The sequence below is a fragment of the Perognathus longimembris genome, chromosome 18 (assembly GCF_023159225.1).
Source record: "Perognathus longimembris pacificus isolate PPM17 chromosome 18, ASM2315922v1, whole genome shotgun sequence".
Taxonomy (NCBI): domain Eukaryota; kingdom Metazoa; phylum Chordata; class Mammalia; order Rodentia; family Heteromyidae; genus Perognathus; species Perognathus longimembris.
Genome location: NC_063178.1, coordinates 51,806,460 through 51,827,759, shown reverse-complemented (window position 1 = coordinate 51,827,759; position 21,300 = coordinate 51,806,460). Strand labels below are relative to the sequence as shown.

The following is a 21,300-nucleotide window of genomic DNA, read 5'->3' as shown; positions in this document are numbered from 1 at the left end:
GACTCCATCTCCATTATCTCCCTCAGCCCTGAGCATCAGAGTTGAGGGCCCTGCCCTGACTTCTCAGAAGCCGGGGAAGATTTCCCTGTTCACTATAAACAATAGTCATTGTCTTCCCAACCAAACCCCAATCCACCCGCCAACTCTAACTATATAATACATTCAAGCAAATACGATGTAACAGGTGGTAACTCCCTTGGCCCCCTGCCAAGGTGGGGGAGTTCTGGTAACTCTAATAAAACATGTTTTTCTTCTCTGCTGGTCACTGTTATGGGTGTATATGGTTTTTCTGAAAACTATCTGCCACCGGGCTTTTATTATCTTTCCTAGGTCCTTAGCCACAAAATGGTTTACAGCAAAATTAGCAGTTAGTAACTACAAAATGGTGATGACAATTTTTAGTTTCTCACTGTGGAACCGCTGAAAACCCCGCCTCTTAACCTGTGGAAACAGGTGCGAACTCAGTTTTAGGTGCCACAGTTACCACCACACTAAGTCCATTGCACACATCAGCATGATTAATGAGTCTCTCTGGACACTGGGGAGGGTGGGTGAAGTTTTCCCTTTAAAGTAGGGACTCTTATGGTCCTTGACTTCAATCACAGAATCAGAACTTCTGGACAAGTCGCCATAGCAAGGACTTGGCAGAGCTTTATTGATTGTGCAGGGAAGCAAATAGACAATCAGACAAACGGACAAGCAGAAGGGAAGGGGCCCTCTAACAGAGTGTGGGGCTGGGCAGGAACGACGGGAGACAGATCTTTGGCTGTTAGGAGTATTCGTGTGGCATTCATAATCTGCTAGTAGGTGCTACTGCTCTTCTGTTTGTCTGCTACTTTGTTTGCTTACTCCATTAAACTCTGCTATGTTTTCTTACCATCCTGCCTTGCCCAGAAATTCTTATTCCGCAAAGTCAAAAACCCTAAGCGAGGAATCCCTACTTTTAAAGGAAACTTCGCAAACCCTCACCCTGTGCCCTGTAACAAGCCACTTCCCACGAGGCCATGAACAAAGCGAAGGAAGACATTCCCTGTGCTCCTTCCACACACCAGTGAACTGCAGGCAGGAGAATTTTCCGAGCAGTGACCACTATTGCAGAGTCATTCCTTGGAATTCCAACTCGTGAACAAGTCTTATTTGTACTTAATATGATTACGCAGAGGATTACTCTTGGCTCTAGGCTATAAACTGAGCCCATCTGAGCTGCTCAGGAAGCTGAGATCTAAAGATCCGGCCTCATTGCCAGCCCAGACAGAAACATCTCAAGAGTCTCATCTCTAATGAACCACTGGGAAATGCAAAGTGGGTTTGTGGCTGCCTGTGGTAGAGCACTAGCCTGCAACAAAACAGGCCAGACACAGCGATGAGGCCGAGTTCAAGTCCTCCCACTGACAGAAAAAGAAAAAAAGATGCAAACACCCAATGCCAAAGTCTCATTTATTTAAGGAAGGCTTTTGCTACTCACCAGGGACACCATCATCCCAAGACAGTGCTCCTCTAGGCTTTCACTCTCAGGCAGTCCTAGTGCTACGCTGAAAGAAGCATGGAGGGTGGAAGAAGCCAGTGGCTGCCTCCAGCCCAGGATATCCTGCTCCAGGGAAAGTGAAGTCCTGGTTCCTCCCACCTGCGCACCTCCACCCAATCAACAACCCTGCTCAACAACTCTGCAGAGTACTGGGTGAACAATCACGCCCAGGGCTGTCTATCAGCCATTAGAGGCCAGGCCTCTGAAAAGCAGAGACTGGCCTTGTTCATTACCCAGAGACAGAGGCCAAAACTGTGGTGGGGGGAATCCAGTCGGTGAGACTCAGAGAAGCCACATTTTGAGGTGGGATTGGGAGTGTTTAGTAAAAGACATGCGTCTGCAAGCATACTCTTGTCACAAACACTGTTGGCCCCGGGAATACACACTTAGCACTGTTAGAAAAAGGAGCCAGGAGAGCAGAAAGAGCCGGAAAACAATACCAACAACTCAGACCAAACCTAAGGGAGCTCTGACAGGTGACGCCTTGCTAGCCCAAAGAGGGCTAGGAGATGGGGCGCGCAGGGGAGGCCTGGCATCAGGGTGTCTGCCCTGTTCTTCCACTGAAATTTGGCCCTTTGGTTGGGTGGGGGGGTTGGCCCCAGGAAATTCAGGCTCTAACCCTAAACTCTGGGAATTCGGGAGGTGCCCATTGGGGCTAAACCACATTGTCTTTACATATCCGCTATAGGTCTGTACAACACACTACACCTGCAATTCAAAGGATGGCTTGTCTCCCTTCTGGGCCTTGTGTGCTGGGTGGACAGCCCTGTTGTAGTTAAGTGAAGATCTGTGTTTATGTTTGATCTTCATCACTATCGGTGTGACATTTTTATTACTTTGGCTCAGGTCTCTAGGACTGACTTGTTCTTGAAAAAGTTGACCACTATATGTGGACATCTCTTTTAGGAGAGAATGCATCCTGCCAAGATTTAGAAACAGGTTTTTGTCATTGGGAGAGAATGCACCTTCCACAAGGAGGAACTGTTTTACCAAGTGTTTGCTCTTCCAGTATACTTGTGAGCATTTGGTATGTGAACCGGGCCAGGATCCTGAACTCAGGGCCTAGGATCTGTTTCTCATATTCTTTTACTCAAGGCTAGCCCTCTACCACTGGAGCCAAGGTGCCATTTCTGTTTTTTTTTTTTTTTTCTAAGTAGTTTATTGGAGAGAGTCTGGAAGATGTTCCTGCCTGAGCTGGCTTAGGAAGTTGTTCCTCTGATTTCCAGGTCCTGGGTAGCTAGGATTGTTGTCCTGAGCAGACAGTGCCTGGTAAGATGTCTGAATTACAACCACCAGGGCTGGCTCATTTCCTGGGCATGTGGACTTCCATTCAGAAGATAATTGCCTGCGCCTTTATTAAAACTTGTGCTGGGAAACTGAGTCACGAGGGTCTTAGAATAAATAGAGCAAACTCAACAGAACAGATAAACTTTAATGGACAGTTGAAGAGGGCCATCTTAGCCACAGTGACCTGAGGAGAGTCAAGAGACACTGCAAACAATTCTGGGCAGGGCTCAAGGGTCTTAAGTAGGGTTGTAAGTGCCCCGAAACCAAAAGTTTCAGGACATGCTTTGCAAGTGTGTGGTTTTGCTTTAAGTAACTTATCCAGGCCTGATTCTGGGAGCCTGCTCTGCAAACTCACTGAGAAAGCCTGGTTTTAACCAGCTGTAGCCTGCATTGTGAACACAGGTGCCTTTTACCTTGGAGGAGCAGGGATATGCCTCCATGTTTTTTAGAGTGTAGATTCCCATCAAATTGTATTACTATATTTAACGTAGTGTTATGGGGTTCGGGGATCGATGATCAAAGAGACCACTCAGTCAGATGACAATCGGGGATGTAAAGAATTTTGTTGAGGTCTGGGAATATGGCCTAGTGGCAAGAGTGCTTGCCTCCTACACATGAAGCTCTCGGTTCGATTCCCCAGCACCACATATATGGAAAACGGCCAGAAGGGGTGCTGTGGCTCAGGTGTCAGAGTGCTAGCCTTGAGCTGGAAGAAGCCAGGGACGGTGCTCAGGCCCTGAGTCCAAGGCCCAGGACTGGCAAAAAAAAAAATTTGTTGAGCGAGAAAGTACAGGCATCGTCAAGGCTGGGACCTCAAGATGGAGCCCCGAGCCATCTCAGAAGGCTGCTTATAAGCGCCCCTTTATTCTAACTATAGGAATCAGTCACACATAAGTCAGGGTGTCTTGACCTCTACTGGAAATCACCTGACCATCACGTGATGAAACAGGATGCAACCCTGCAAGGGGGGAGTGGGGGAGCAGGGGAGGAGGGGAGGAGGGCTCACAGGTGTGGACAATACCCAGCAAAGCAAAACAAGTTCCAAGCAAGTTTGATAAGTACAGCTCAGGGCAGGTTACATTAAACAATACCAATCATAGTTGTTCAAAGCTAGTGCCAGTCGATGGTCATTGATCTGCATTTACATCATTTCGAAAACACTTTAAAAATTTCAATGCTATATTGACTGTATAACAGATACCCAGGTGGGCCTCAAATCCACAACAACAGTCAGCAGCACTGTCTATCAGGCTAGGAGTCTTTCATTTAGATGTGCTCAGTGTCCCTTCACAGCCACAGATACCACATGCAGGTGATAGCAACAGACTTACAGATTTGGACCTGACAGTTAGGGATCACAAATAGCAATTCCACTAAACTCTGGTGAATAAAGCACTAAACCATTAAGGCAATCATTAAAGCAATCAAAATACTCTTTAATTCTTGGTTCTGGGTGAGGACCCAGCTAACTTCTTTAAAACATGCAAATGGAGTAACAATCAGGATTGATCTCTCTCCTTCCTTTCTTTTGCAAGCTCCAGCAGCTCTAGGCCCAGCTGCTTTGGGCTCCTGTTATTCAACTCAGGTTTGCCCCTCCCTAGGTCAACTACCTTGTGTAAGCCTGCTGTTTCTAGGGACTCAAAACAGGAGGCTCCCTTATGACTTTTACTTGGTTTCCACAAGTTGAACAAAGATCTGAAAGGACACCCAGGGAGGCCTCAGCATCAGCTCTGGGCTCTCACCGCAGGAGGGGCCCAATCCAATTCCTATGGATTCTCCTCCTGGATGTCTTTTCCCTAAGCTGAAGTCACTAAACTCTGTGACCTAAAGCCTCCTAAACTCTTATGTGTAAGGTCCACCCTGGGAGGCCCCATGCAGACACCCCCACCGGTTTAATTCTGTGCCCAGGACCTGAGTTACCTAGGTAACTGACACACCTGGAGGAAGCTACCTCTGCCTTCTCTGAGCTCACATTCAATCCACCTGTCCAGATCTCCTGCCTTTCTCTATAAAATCTGGCTAACAGCAGCCTATCACCCAGACCCCCCCCATTTCCTGTTTGTTGTATTTCACTTTCTTTTCTCCCTTCTTGTCTGTCTCCCCATGCCTCTATCTTGTGTGGGCTGGCAATTTGCTAATCCCTCACCCCCACCAAACTCCTTTCTCCTGGACCATGTGGTGGGTTTCCTTCCCAGTGAACCATGTCTCCATCATGGGACACTGCATCCCGGCATAATGGTGGACCGACACATCTCCTGTAGGTGCATCGTGTAATAGGGAGGTCAGATCTGACCAGTGCCATCGTTAACTGTGGAGGGACTTCAGGCTGACTCCAGTTCAGATAAGAGCAGAAGCCAACTCTCTCCCCCACCTTATTCAGGGAAGCCCCTCTTTATTATGATAAGTCATGTAAATTGACCACCTGAGGCCTGGGATCTTGAAGGGAACCTGTGCCCTGTCATGGGTAGGCCTATACACCTGAAGTCAAATCCATGTGCCCTCCAGAGTGGTCGTATCCACCTGATGTGAAATCTTTGTGCCAATCCTAACTAGAATGATAGGTTGGTCCAAATAGATACTATGAGACAGACTGTAACTCTATTGGCCACCTGCATGTGGCCTAGCATGCTCTGTAAGTGCTGTATCCTCATTGACCACCTGCCTGTGGCAAGTTTGACTGTAATGTTGGCTTTATAACCAGGCTGGAAGGCCACAAGAATGCGGTTCCAGCTCCTGGGTCTGGTCCCTGACCCTGCACACGTGGTCGGCAGTTTCGGCTCATGAGTCCGAGCTGCGACCCAGGCTGGTTGTTTCACTTTTTACTTTCCCAATAAGTCTGTCTTTTTGTCATCTTGTAGCTGGAGACTGTGTGGTGGACTCTTGGAATAACCAGGGATCCTCTCCCTTGGTGGGGTTCCCTGGTTCATTGCAGCGAACCCCTACTCTACTTCATACTGGTACCTGGATTTGACTTCAGGCAGATACGCCCACTCTGTAGGGCACACAGATTTGACATCAGGTGGATATGCCTACTCATTGGAGGGCACAGGTTCCCTTCAAGAATCCAGGCCTCAGGTGGTCAACTTACATAACTTATCATAATAAAGGGGAGCTTCCCTGGTTAGGGTCGGGGAGAGCTTAGTGGAGATGGAGTTGGCTTCTGCTCTAATCTGAGATGGAGTCAGCCTGAAGTCCCTCCACAGTTAACGATGGCACTAGCCAGATCTGACCTCCCTATTACACTCAGCAAGTAGACGGGCTCCCCAACTTAGGTCCCTTCTCCTTTCCCGGTCTAAACGCTCTACTCTCCGTGCTCTCCTGCATACTTAGTACCTGCTGAACAGCTAGACTCTCTCACTGGAGCAGGCTGAGGACCCCCACCTTACCCCTTACAGGGGGATGGGGCAGGTCACCTCCATCCTCCTCCTTCAGCCTTGGCCTCTGCAGAGGCAGCACCCAGCCCCACTTCTGCCAAGCTCCTCCTCCTCCCTGTCACCTTCCTCCTCCTTCCCATCCTCCTCCAGCCCCCTCTCTCACACAGTCTCTTTCAGCTGCCTGACCTGTTACTCCGTCTGGCCTTCTCCAGAGCCCTTCCCCATCGGCTCCTCTCCTCCCCCTTGGGACCCCTCATTCCTACTCAGGACCAGACTGATGTGTCCCCAATTCCCGTAAACAGCACCACCGACTCAGAAAAGCAGGGCAAGGAGCCTTTAGTATCTCAGTACCACACTGCACAGGGAGGGCAGCAGAGTGCAAGGTCAGCCTTCTTTCAGCAGGGTTTAGACAGGCAAAACCACAAACGGTGCTTTACATGGAAGCCAGCGGATTCACAGAAGCAGAGCCAGTACTCAGTAATAACAGAAAACAGTGAAATTGATTAGGGCCCCTCCTAACAAAAGTGGTTACACATAAGCAACAATCTAAGCCAACAAGAAGGGACAATCAGGACCCCAATTATCTCTGGGAACTAATCTCCAATTAACTGTTATGCCCATGTCGCGAGGAGACCGCCAAGAAGACCACCACATTCCGAAATGCAAAATCAAGGCTTTATTCAGGTGAGCTGCAACTCGGGCCTCCTCCTACCCACCGACACAGCGGAGGTTAGGAGGAAGGCCACGAGCAGAGTTTTACATGGGTATTTAAAGGAAAAAAATCACAAAGTTACATAAACCAGGTGCAGGCAGGATTGGGGTGTGAAGACAAATCTAATTGACATGAGCCAGGTGCAGGGTTGGGGTGTGAGGACAAATCTGATTGACTCGGGGCTAGGTGTTCTCTAAAAATTGGTCTGACGACATTCCAGGGTGGTCAAAGTATCTGGAACATTCCCGAACCGGTTGGGCCATTCGGGAAATGGGTTATTATGGCCAGTTGGTGTTGGGAAATGGGCTTTTATGGCCGGCTGGTTCATTCTTAGCTTAACACAACAAAATGGTTGCAGTTTCAAGATGGAGTCGTTCTAGTCTTTCATTCCCCCCTGGACTTATGGACATGAAGCACAATCCTGTGTTTCAGGCTGTAATCTAAATTCCAATAGCTTTTACAGTGGGGCCATGACCTCACGACTCCAGTAAGAGCAATACTAGTGGCCAGGGGAGTTACAGTAGCTCGGGCTAGAGGCCAGGGGAGATATATAAATTCTGGTGCCCACTATTCTATCATGTCCAAGCTGCCGGGCCATCCACAGGTAGGGTTTGTGGGTGTCTAGGCTCTCTCCCTAGCTACCGAAGCACCAGCCATACATAGCAGGCCTAGCAAGGTAAAGTTAGCCAAGTCCAACTTTTGGTACATGGCCTCTGTTGTGGTTAATCCGCCACCGGAGTGGAATGTCCTCTCTCACTGCGAATGAGTCCACCGGCTCCAGTCTCTTTGGGGGCGTGGGTGAAGAGAATCCAGGTCCCAGCTCTGTCCACCCTGAGTGTGGTGGGAGTTGTCAGCAGCAGGATGTAGGGTCCCTTCCAACGTGGTTCTCTTGGTGGACCTGCTATAGGGCTCTGAGGGGGGATAAAAGCTCATAGCGAATGCGATTGCAAGTTAGGAATTATGGGGAGGGGATCCCAAATCTGATCCTAAGGCTACACATGAGCAAATCCAGGCTTTACCTACAAAACCATCTCAGTGAGGGAATCAAGCAGTTAAAGATATATGAGATCTTTCTGGTTAACATTTAGATGACATCACACAAGTTCCTTAGCCCTGCAGATGCAGGTACAGATAGTTTCACACCAAACCCCCAATTCTGACCCTATTTACCTATTTACATTATAGCCAATTTGATTATATACCAACATTACTCATAAGCTCTAATTTTAAGACATACTGACACTGTTTGCTACACACTCAAACTTTCTAGGGATTATCTTTCTTACTTTTAACATGTCAAAACCTTTTAATCTAAAGGAAACATTTTTGCTTCCCCAATTCTCTTTCTAAAGTCTTTCCTTATACAGTTTAAAATGTAACATATCCCCACTCACACCATCTTTTACTTCCTTACACCAGCAGCGACTTACTGGAGCATTCTGTGACACTTCTTAAATCCCTTTCTTATTCTCCAAGGCTTACTATACTAACTTTAAGGTTGGCCAGTGGCATCTGTAAGATCCACCCTCAGGAGGGCTCCATGAAGATTCCCCTGGCCAGTTTAAATCTCTTCCAGTTACCTTGGTACCTGGCACACCTGATGGCAGTTACCTCCCTTTCTTCTGAGGTCACACTGTAATCCATCTGGACATATTTTAATACTCTTGGACACACCTCCCACCCCAGGCATTGCCTGGAAGTGACTCTTCAGCCTGTCATACATGCTTTGATTTTAGCAGCAGGCCAGTCTGCTTGAAAATTTCTTACAATATCCAATCTTATTAATAGAGCTAGTTAACTCCAGTCAACTCAAGAATGTCCCCCCAAAATTTTAGTTTCAGCAGATCCAAAGTACTTTCCAGCAGAAATCAGCTGCTTGTGATAAGAGTCCCATTTGTTTTACCAAAATAAGGCTACACAGGTTGAAGATGTAGATTCTTTTAGATGACTGTCAGACTATCCTTGATAGCTTAACCTAAGTTAACCTAAGGCCTAACTTTAGTCAAATTTTCTTGTATATTCCTGATTCCTTCTCAAGCACACTAGCTTTTGTAGGCTGAATGTCAAGACAGCTTTAGGCAATCAATGGCCCTTGGGTCATTTTGTCAGGGCAATAAGTTTAAATCAGATATTTAAAACCAACATAGAAGGCTTGGCCTGTAACCATTTGTCACAAGTAAAGTTTCTTCTGTACTCTGTTAGCTCTGTTTTCCATGCCTCTAGTTTATCCTGTCTCATCTTCCCAAAAACAATTCTGGTCCCTTGGTCCTAAAGGGGGGCTGATGGGCGAAGATCATCCATCTTCTGTAACTTCTTCAGACTGACTCAGGGGCATTGGCCTTACCTAGCCAGGAACTTATAACCTTAGTCTACTTTACCAAGGGGTTGCCAGGATTAGATGTCCATTGGGAGATTTACTCCAAACTGAAAATTACATTCAACATTTAACTTAACTATACAGACTTTTTGGGGCTACATCAGCCTTTTAACATTTTAGTTTGCAAAAGCATTTTCCTGACTGGCTGGAGAACTGATCTCTGATGACCTAAAAAAATGCCTACATTACCTTTGCAGGCCTTTAACAGATCTCAATAAGGACACAATCTCAGGTCTACAAGCTTTCTTTCATGAACAGATGTACCAGCTCAAAATTCACTGCTTGTTAGGGCTTTGAGCAGATGCAGGGGGTTGGGATTTTTAAACTATCCCCTATTTAACAAACTTAGCTTTACTACCCACTACCACAGATGACTGGCAAGTTGCTGTCCAGTTACAAAGTAGAGACACATGGGCAATAAAAGGCATGCTTACGAACTATTCTTCTAGGACCTCCTGGCTCTGATTAACTTTTGAAAGGCCAAACAGGAGTGACCCTAGGATCTGACATGCTCTCTGTCATCCAAGCAGTGGCTTACTGCCTCTGGATGCACAATCACTGTGTCCCAGGAGTAACTTTTCCATGCTGGTATAAATGTACCTTTGGCATTTCTCTTGGTCCATCACTGGACTTGGACTCAGGGCCTGAGTGCTGTCCCTCAGCTCTCCAGCTCAAGACTAGCACCTACCACTTTGAGCCTCAAAGCAACTCACGACTCTGTTCCCAGCACTTCTGCTGGTCAACTGGACATGAAGACTCCCACAGGGACCTTTCTCTGCCCGGGCTGGCTTTGAACCGCAGATTTCAGATCAATGAGCCTTACAAGAGGCCAGTTTAACCCAATTAAAAGCAACAAGGTGGTCCACACAGAAATAGTTTTTAAGCATACTCTTACCTGAAACTTTTTTTTTTTTGCCAGTCCTGGGCCTTGGACTCAGGGGCTGAGCACTGTCCCTGGCTTCCTTTTGCTCAAGGCTAGCACTCTGCCACTTGAGCCACAGCACCACTTCTGGCTATTTTCTGTATATGTGGTGCTGGGGAATCAAACCCAGGGCTTCATGTATACGAGGTGAGCACTCTTGCCACTAGGCCATATCCCCAGCCTTACCTGGAACTTATTAAGGGTCAATGTTACATCTTGACAAACTTGTAGGGGTCATCTGTCCTTCTCTGTGGGCCTGCTGGGAATTGTTACAAAAAAAAACCTACAGAGAAACTGGAATGGCAATTAAACATTTTGGTAGCTATAATTCTCCTTTTCTCACTTTGCAATAATCATTTAGGACAATTTTACTTCCCATTTTTTTATCTAGAAATGTATTCTTGATTTGCAAGGCCTTTTACTAATTTCTGTTTAACACTAACACTTTAGCTCTTATCTGCAGTGGAAAAACTCTGAAGCTTACAGGCATTCTGAAACCGGTACCGCCCTTTGCCTTTGGGCTGCCTGTTTTAAAAGAGCCTTTTTTCTTTTTTTTTTTTCTTCAGTTCCAGTTACCACATGGCATGAAGACCTTTGGACTCAAATGACAATTTTTCCTTAATGCAAGAATTGCAATTACAAAATTAGAAATACTTATCCATTCAGCTTTCCAATAAATTAGTGAGAAATGTTAGCCCATTTTTGCCATTTCTTCCTACATACATAGAGTTAATGAGAGTTTACGTCTATCCCCATTAGTTTAATATATGTCCTTTAAAATCCAAATTACAAAAATAGCACAGGAATCAAATCATATCAGGTAAATAAACTTTTTAACTATTTAAAAAAACTCTTCCAATTCTTAGTACCTCAAGGGGAAATTTTAGAAATTCCAGCCAAATCATTCATTTTTACCACCAGGTTTCCAAAGTTCACCTGAAAACAAAAGAGACAAAAGAAAGGCCTCCATGGGCCTGTCCTACTGAACAGCCTATCTCCATCCTAATCCTCAGAGCTTGATGAACTCTCTTGGTGCTGACTTGTCCTCTTCCACCATGAATGGACACCCCATTATGGCTGTCCCACCACGTGGATTCCCTCCAGGGCCTATGCCACCACGTGGGCTGGCTAAGGTGCACCTTTGCCAGAACACCCCTCACTCCTGAGGATAGGCACACAGGCCCGTCCTAGGTCTTTTTTTTTTTTTTTTTTTTTTTGTCCTTTCCTATTTGTCTCTGACTGAGAAACCCAAGCAGTTTTTTTTTTCTTTGCCAGTCCTGGGCCTTGGACTCAGGGCCTGAGCACTGTCCCTGGCTTCTTCCCACTCAAGGCTAGCACTCTGCCACTTGAGCCACAGCGCCGCTTCTGGCCGTTTTCTGTATATGTGGTGCTGGGGAATCGAACCTAGGGCCTCGTGTATCCGAGGCAGGCACTCTTGCCGCTAGGCTATATCCCCAGCCCTCTTTTTCTTTTTTAACAGTGATAAATCTTTACATTAAAATTTCTGACACTTAACCTTGATTTCTTTTTTTAATTAATGAAACATTTTCTTTAACTATAGTTCCTCTTTAAAACAATGCAATAATCCTTTAAAGCATTTGGTAATGCCCAAACTTAATGACCATTTGAATTTAAACTTAAACTCACTCAATTTTACATCATGCTAACAGTCTTGTACATGTTCACACTCATACACGCACACACACACACACACACACACACACACATTCAAAAGATCTTAAAGCGTGGAAAATAAATGTTGGCCGTACATTTTCCAGTGGCAGGAGGTATTTTTGCCAATATTACTCCTGCAACACCCAAATTTTAAGACAAAACCTTTGACCAATGATTTTAGCATTCTCCAGCCTCATTTTCCAGGGCTTGATAGTTTTAGCAAAACATTTTAGCACACCGAATAATTTTCTGCTGAAGAAGGCTGGGTGGGGGTCCCCCAGAGTTCTTTTTGTGGACACTCACACTCTGATTGTGAGCTGTCGCCTGTACATCTTTCCAATGAGCTAAACATAAATCCAAGGAGGTAGAAGGGGTCTGTCCCATTTCGTCTGTCATAGTCAGGAGATACACAAAACAAACGAGAACAATCCAGATCAGCCCTATAATAATACAAGCAATTTGTTTTTCCTTTTTCTGCAATACAATCTTTTCTAGTATCTGATTGGATTTACTATTTCTTTCTTTCCTAATTCACCACCAGACCTAGTCTCCTCAGTACTCAATGTTGTCCTAGGCCCTTCTGCTTTCAACTTCACTTACTCTTTTACATCAAAGTCCAATTAACCACATCATTCAGACTAGTCCATAAAATAACAAGAGGTAAAACAATTCCAATAAAACAGAAAAGACAATACATACAGGAACTAAATATGCCATAAACAACCTACTAATTTATAAACTGACAGCGTCAACAAACACAGGATAAGGTAACAAAACAGGCTATGCAGGTTTGACACAAAAGAGACTGTCAGACTCACAAATAGCACAGAGACAGCGCTGCGCAGTGGGGTCACTCCCCGCCACCTGCGGGTGGCTTGGGCTGACTGTTTAGGACTGGGGGGGGCCTTCCAGTGGGCTAGGGTCAAGTCTAGGGGGCGAGATGGTACATTACCCATGGCTCTGGTCAGGTGTTCAATCCAGACAGCTACAAAAAACACAACAATTACAACAACAGAAAAGGTACCAAACACACAGGCCTGAGAAAAAGACAAGTTACAAGTTACTAGTATGAGTTGGAGATCTCCCAAGTCGGCCCCCAACCTCCTGCAAGGGTGCAGAAGTAGTGGACCCAAGTTCAAGTCGGCTCCCAACCTCCTGCGAGGGTGCAGAAGGAGTGGACCCAAGTTCAAGTTGGCCCCCAATCTCCTGCGAGGGTGCAGAAGGAGTGGACCCAAGTTCAAGGTGGGCAGGATGTGCCTCAGTGAGGAGACCCTCCCAGTCAGTGCCGGCTAGAAACCGGACCGATTTGCCCTACAAGTATCAAGGTGGAGTTGCGGGGTCCCTCTTCAAGGGTGGAGGATCTGGGACATCTCCCAATTCCTTCAGGGTTGTCCCTAAAAAAATAGAACAAGGGCTGGGGATATAGCCTAGTGGCAAGAGTGCCTGCCTCATATACACGAGGCCCTAGGTTCGATTCCCCAGCACCACATATACAGAAAACGGCCAGAAGCGGCGCTGTGGCTCAAGTGGCAGAGTGCTAGCCTTGAGCGCGAAGAAGCCAGGGACAGTTCTCAGGCCCTGAGTCCAAGGCCCAGGACTGGCCAAAAAAAAAAAAAAAAAAAAAAAAAAAAAAAAAAAAAAAAATAGAACAAGCTAGAATGGCCATCTTCAAGAGAAAATGAAAGTAAAAAACACACACATAGACAAAGGACAGGACAAGACAAATTAACAGCGCTATTTCTCACCTTCTGAGTCTGGGGTCTCAGGGGTCTCTGGGGTTATCCCGGACAAGCCCCCAAATGTTATGCCCATGTCGCGAGGAGACCACCAAGAAGACCACCGAGAGCCAGACATTTCGAAATGCAAAAGCAAGGCTTTATTCAGGTGAGCTACAACTCGGGCATCATCTTACACTCTGATGCAGTGGAGGTTAGGAGGAAGGCCACGAGCAGAGTTGTATATCACAAAGTTACATAAACCAGGTGCAGGCAGGATTGGGGTGTGAAGACAAATCTAACTGACATGAGCCAGGTGCAGGGTTTGGGTGTGAGGACAAATCTGATTGACTCGGGGCTAGGTGTTCTCTAAAAATTGGTCTGACGACATTCCAGGGTGGTCAAAGTATCTGGAACATTCCCGAACCAGTTGGGCCATTCGGGAAATGGGTTATTATGGCCAGTTGGTTTTGGGAAATGGGCTTTTAAGGCTGGCTGGTTTATTCTTAGCTTAACACAACAAAATGGTTGCAGTTTCAAGAAGGAGTCGTCCTAGTCTTTCATAAGCACTGGAAAAAAGAAGTGGAGCTGTGGCTGAAAGTGGTAGAACACTAGCCTTGATCTCAAAAGCTCAAGGACATCACTTAGGCCCTGAGCCTTAGATTCATGACCTCCAAGGGGGAAAAAAACAAACAAAATATTTATCCTTAAGAAACATCTAAGTATTCTGCTCGAAACATCCATTTAATGCAGAAGAGTCCATTTGGTAAACTTCAGGGCTGCTACTCCTTTACAAGAAGAATGTACATTGTCACGGTGAGGTTTAAGAAAGACATTGTGTTCTTCTACAGAATAACATGAGCCCCCTCAGTGGGACCACTGGGAGTCCATGGACAGCCCTAATATTCCTGGCCTGGTCTCTGATCCAATGCTCCATTTCACCTTCTTCTCTTGTGGGCCAGCCCCTTTATTAACATTGCCTTTGTCTCCTGCTCCTCATACTTCAGACTCAAATCCTCATTCACAGAAGTGAGATCAAATTGATGCTGCTCAGACAGAACAGAGCTCCCACTGCGACCCTGGGGACACAAACACTATCTAAACCATTGCTCATTATAACCCCACTGCTTGTAATTTACTACATAAGATTTCACTTGCTTGGGCTGGGGATATGGCCTAGTGGCAAGAGTGCCTGGCTCATACACATGAGGCGCCGGGTTCAATTCCCCAGCACCACATATACAGAAAATGGCCAGAAGTGGCACTGAGTCCAAGCCCCAGGACTGGCAAAAGCAACAACAAATAATAGCAGCTAGGATTACAAGTGTGAGTCACCTGCACCCAGCTCAAAATTTATCCCTTTGCCTTGACTATTGTCTCCAACTCAAGTGAATTCATTATAAAGCAGCTGAAACCAGGGACGTACCAATAGAGTACCTGTAATTCAAAAGAACATTTCAAAGAGACCCAGACAAAGACAGCCTCTGGGGAAGGTACTTACTTATACCCACTCAGCTGAGTTCTGTTGGTCAGCCCGCAGGGAGGCTGGAGTGTTATGTCAAAGTCTCCTGCACCACCCAGCAAAATGTCATCTTGCTGAGTCTGACCAGCTCTTGAGCAGGACTCAACTACCGATCACTTCCTGAGCATCATTGTTTTGGAGACTATTACCTTTAGCTAAGATCTGAGAGCCCAGCCGCCATTCCAAACTCACTAACGCCTCCAATGCCACATTGAGAGATTGGTGGCCGCTCCTCCCGAGACATACCCCCTCTGCTCCCACCTTACCCCCTTGATCTCTTCCCTTCTCTGACACCAGACACTCAGTGCTCATCAGCAAGGTACCCACTGCTAATTGGATTCCTGCTTTTGTAAAACTTTTTCACCTTGGTGTTGATTTCCATCACTGTAATAAAATCTTAGGACACAGACAATTTAAGGGACAAAGGATTTATTTTGATTCATTACTTCAAAGGATTCTGTTCTCCTTTCCTGAGACCCATGCACTGGAAACAACATGACCACAGTGGAAAAATGGAGCAGAGAATTACCACACCTCCTAGCAGCCAGGAAGGAGGCTGAGGAAGACACTGAAAATAACAGAGAAGGGAGGGAGGAGAGCGGAGGGAGAGGGAGGAGGAGGACAGGGCAGAGGAGGGAGCGCAGTAGAGATTCCTGGTAGAGCCTTCAATGACATGCCCAAAATGACCTGTTTCCTCCACCCAGAAGTCTACAAGTGTTCCACAACAGCCCAGTCCACTGTGGACAAAGGTTTAAAAGCAGGAGTCTACTGGGAATATTACATTCTCAAAACACAAAAAGAGGAATATATTCTATTAAGCAAATTAAAAACACACTAGATATGCAGGCACTTGTGAAAAGTTTTTGAAAATGCTCGGTATCTTGATATTTGGTCATTTAATTCTAATTTTAAAAATGTACATGCGGGCTGGAGATATGGCCTAGTGGCAAGAGAGCTTGCCTCGTATACATGAGGCACTGGGTTCGATTCCCCATCACCACATATACAGAAAACGGCCAGAAGTGGTGCTGTGGCTCAAGTGGCAGTGCTAGCCCTGAGCAAAAGGAAGCCAGGGACAGTGCTCAGGCCGTGAGTCCAAGCCACAGGACTGGCAAAAAAGAAAAAAAAATACATGTAATACATGAAAAAAAATACATATATATATACATATATATATATAAATGCATCTTACAGCAAACTATAATGCTATTTAACATACTTTCTAAGCTCCTTCTGTTACTTGTTAAGATACACTCATCAGTAACCTGAATATAGGTAATTTCAGAAGGTATACTTAAAAGCACACTTTTTACACATTATTGAAAATATGACACCAATGACTACTTACATAAAATCCGTAAACTCCTTCATTAAGGAGCTTCTCATTTTGTTTGTCTTCTGTTGAATCCTTGGGTTGAGCTCAGGGTCTGTGTTGGGCTTGAGCTTTTTTGCTCAAGGATAGCACTCTACCCCTTGAGCCATCGTTTGCATAGCTGACTTTGGGGCAGTCAGTAAGAGTCTCATAGACTTCCTGGGTTGGCTTCAAATAATTTTCTGTTCTCAGCCTCCTGACATGCTGGGATTCCATATCTGAGACACTTGGGCCAGGCACTTTTGATGTGAACGATATGTTTCCTTATATTTTATGTAAGTTACCTCAGGGCTATCACAATGATTTGACTTAGAGGAGCTCCCACAATTACTCTGCCCAAAGGAGATGTTTAAGGCAAATATCAGGAGTATTCTGAGGGCCTGACCAACCGACATGGTAACATCCATGTACTGAGGAGGCCAGAGGAGCCCCAAATGCCTTAGCCTGCATAACCAGGCACTCACCTTGGAAAATGTCTTGGTCTTGCTAGACACTTCGGAAGAAGAGAAAACCCTGTGCTGTGTTTCTCAGCAAATTTGGGGATTTCTGCTAACGTGAAGAAGTTGGAAATTATCTCATGGAAAGGATATTGAAGGAAGGGATGGCCCAAAGTATGGGCTCAGTATCTTCCCACCTATCAAGGAGTTCAGATTCAATGTTCTGGGCTAAACTTCATGATAAAAAGTAGAATAAAATAAATGTCAGATCTTCACAAACTATCCTCTCAATTATTTGAAATCTGTATTCCTAATTCTATCTGAAAATTAGGTTCTGTCTGGTTGACCTTTAGTTTGGATTACATGTCATCCAAATCTACATGCGATGATTCCTTATTAATTTTATGCAATCTCACTCTTGTACATATATACTCATACATATCTATATATTGTTTAAAGACACTTTAACATCCAATAAATCAGAAATGACTCCACTTTCTTTTTAAGGTAAACCTTCCTCAGTGAATCTTACTGTTGAAAACTACATCGTTATCCACTCTGAGATTTTCATCACTCATGACACTAAACATCATATACAATATGGAACATTACATATACCACAAACTTGGCTATTTAATAAAAAAAGCTATCAATTATAAAAGTTCATCATTCATTTAGATGGAATACTTAAGTGTTTTTAGAACTTGTTACTTCAGGGTTCTTTGCATGACATACCTGGTGCTTGGATGAGTATTTGTTCACAAAATTAAATACAAATGAAGTATGTCAAGTGATGTGCTCTCCTATTACTTACAAGTAACATTGTATCCCAATGCTGGTGTCTCATGCCTATAATCCTAGCAACTCAAGAGGCTGATTATCTAAAGATCCAAATTGAATGCCAGCTGGGCCAGGTAAGGTCTCCAGTTAGCCTAGAAAGGCAGAACTGGGGCTGTGGCTCTAATGATAGAGTGCTAGCCTAGAGAATAAAGAGCTAAAGGATAGTTGGCAGCCCTCACACCAAGTTCAAGCCAGAAGACCAACAAGGAACCAAAACACACATACAAAAACATCATAGATGGAAACATTTCTCCATTAAGGATGGATTAAGAGTTTCCTTCCTTCTAAGGCCCCTAGGGTATTTGAAACTAACATTCATTGTAACTACAGACTCTTACATTCGCTAGAATCCAAGCAGATTACACACATACATCTTTAAATATGTTTGTGCATAGGGACTGACTTGCCAAACTGAGTTTGGGTCTCTAGGTGGCTTTTCTTGTTCTAGGTCATCATATATAAATTTTCACTAAGGGTTGAGTCATAGTCATAGTTCTTATGTGCATTATATACAAGCAAGATATAATACCCCACCCAGATATATTCTTTCCTTTTTGTATTCCCACATGACATTGAAGGGCTGACTATAGACAGAAGGATTTCTCACATGAAAAATGTTCTTGTGGATTCTCATCACTGTGCAATGTTTGAGTCTACATAAGAGGAGTAGATCAGTTCACAGATTTCCCACGAGTGACAATCATGGTTTCTTTCCACTGTTTGTTTTTGAGGGAGCCAACCCTCCGTGATGACTGAAGGCTTTCCCAGAGCTGCGATGTTCATAGTTTTTCTCCCCCGCGGATAATCAGGCCTAAAGCCTCTCACAAAGATGGTTTCTATGGGTGGTTTCTGCCTAGTATATGTCCTTTGGTGTTGTCTTAGATGAGTTGACTGACTGTAGACTTTCCCACACAGATGAGACTCCTGAGTTCTCCCTCCGGGAGGATTGTTCTTACTTTCCAAGGTTACAGGGTGTACCAAAACCTTCCACACACAGGTTGCATTTTAGTGATTGCTCTCTCATCCTGGCAAGGCTTAAATGAGATACTGAGTGATTTCACTCACTCATAACATGCACCATTTTTTTCTCTAGTGTGTACTTTCTTATGGTAAAATAGGCTGGAGGAATAACAGAAAACTTCCCCACAAAAGTGACACTCAAAAAAAAACAAAGAAGTGACACTCTCAGGGCTTCTCTCGAGTGTGCATCCTCTCATGTATAGCACAGTAAGATGACGTAGTGAAGGCTTTCCCACAGGTTCGACATTCATATGGTTTCTCTCCAGTGTGTGTCCTCTCATGTATAACACAGGAAGATGACGTACTGAAGGCTTTCCCACAGGTGCGACATTCATAGGGCTTCTCTCCAGTGTGTATTCTCTCATGTCTTGCACGAACACATGGCAGACTGAAGGCTTTCCCACAGGTGCGACACTCATAGGGTTTCTCTCCAGTGTGTGTTCTCTCATGTGTGGCACAGTACCTTGGACTAGTGAATGCTTTCCCACAGGTGCGACATTCATAGGGTTTCTCTCCAGTGTGTATTCTCTCATGTATTGCACGAACAGATGCCAGACTGAAGGCTTTCCCACAGGTGCGACACTCATAGGGTTTCTCTCCAGTGTGTGTTCTCTCATGTTTGGCACAGTACCTTGGAATAGTGAATGCTTTCCCACAGGTGCGACATTCATAGGGTTTCTCTCCAGTGTGTATTCTCTTATGTCTTGCACGATCAGATGAGAAACTGAAGGCTTTCCCACAGGTGTGACATTCATAGGGTTTCTCTCCAGTGTGTGTTCTCTCATGTGAGGCACGTTGAGATGACTGACGGAAGGCTTTCCCACAAGTGCGACACTCATAGGGTTTCTCTCCAGTGTGTGTTCTCTCGTGTGTGGCACGTTGAAATGAGTGACGGAAGGCTTTCCCACAGGTGTGACATTCATAGGGTTTCTCTCCAGTGTGTATTCTCTCATGTACAGTTCGTTGAGATGGCCTACTGAAGGCTTTCCCACAAGTGCGACATTCATAGGGTTTCTCTCCTGTGTGTATTCTCTCATGTGAGGCATGGTGAGAAGGCCAAGTGAAGGCTTTCCCACAGAAGTAACATTCATAGGTTTTCTCTCCAGTGTGTATTCTCTCATGTGCGGCACGAGAAGATGGGCTAGTGAATGCTTTCCCACAGGTGCGACATTCATAGGGTTTCTCTCCAGTGTGCAGTAGGCTATGTGTCTTTAGGACACTTGGCCTTTTGAAGACTTTCCCACAGATGAGACATTCATGCTGTTTCTCTTCCGTGTGTGTTCTGTTATGTGTCTTATGGTCACTTGGCCTTTGGGAGGCTTCCTCAAGGGGAGGACATGCTTGTGCTTTCTTTCCGGCATGTGCTCCTTCCTGATTTCCAGAATGAGATGGCTGAGTGACCGCTTCCCACACACAGAGGGGACCTTCATCTGCCCCTCCTACAGTGGGCATGTCCTCCAGTTGCTGGATGTGACTTGGCTGAATTGAGGGGGCAGTACACAGGTGGCTGTCATCAACTTCCTGTCTAGTGGCTCCTCCATCCTGCCAAATGACCTCCCTGGATTGATCGAGTACATCCCCCAGGTCACTGTCCTCACATGCTTTGTCTCCATCATGTACAGTCGTATGGTGATGGAACTTTGAAGGAACAAAGGCTGTCCTACACAAACTACAACCACGTGATTTCCATCCAGTGTGAGTCACATTGTGTTTACAGCGTTCATTGCTCTCAACAAAGACTTTAGCACATAGACCACAGTCACACTGTCTGTTTTCCTTGAGAGACTTACTGCATTGTCTAATGTCCAATGAATTCTTCATAATGCCATTGCCATTTTGATGATCAATTTTTTTGTGTTCCAGGTGCTCAGGAGTACTTGAATATTCATGGTGGTTCTCTCCCTGGGGTAGGCTAACACAGGAGATGTCTTCTGCATCATTTAGCACACGCTGTGTCAATGAACGGCTGTGAGTCTTCGTTTCTGTTGAGTCATTCCTGTCAAGTGATTCTTCAAGATAAAAAGATTTCTGCTGTGGAAAGATGAAGCATGATCATCAATTGTTCATATTCATCTCCATGGCCATTTCTCTACATGAGAATGCTAGACTACTTAGCCTAGCCAAAAATATATTATACCTGGGCACTGATAGTTCATGCCTATAATCCTACCTACCCACATGGATGAGCTCTGAGGTTCATGGTTCAAAGTCAGCTAGTTCAGGAAAGTCCATGAGACTATTACCTCCAATCAATTATTCACAAAAAGCTGGAAGCAGTGCTGTTCTTGAAGTGGTAGAGTGCTAGCCTTGAGCAAAAGAAGCTGATGGACAGTACCCAGGCCCTGAGTTCAAGCCTCAAGACAAGCAAAAACAACAACCAACTTATTTTTTTCTTCCATATCCCCAGCTTGAAAGTGTCAAAGACATGCTCCATGCACGATGTGAATAACAGAAGAATCTAATTAATTTCCAGATAGTCGTGTGTGTGTGTGAAAGATAGAGAGAGAAAGACACAGAGAGTGA

General features: G+C 45.2%; 1 protein-coding gene across 1 annotated transcript; it reads right to left on the bottom strand.

Annotated features, from left to right (window-relative positions):
* Positions 1–5,751: 5,751 nt before the first annotated feature.
* On the bottom strand, positions 5,752–20,229 carry LOC125367070 (zinc finger protein 709-like). Its single transcript, XM_048367689.1, has 3 exons — positions 20,221–20,229; positions 19,083–20,100; positions 5,752–5,804 (listed from the first exon to the last, which is right to left on the bottom strand). The coding sequence occupies exons 1-3, from the start codon at positions 20,227–20,229 to the stop codon at positions 5,752–5,754; spliced, it is 1,080 nt and encodes a 359-aa protein (XP_048223646.1).
* Between the last annotated feature and the right edge of the window lie 1,071 nt (positions 20,230–21,300).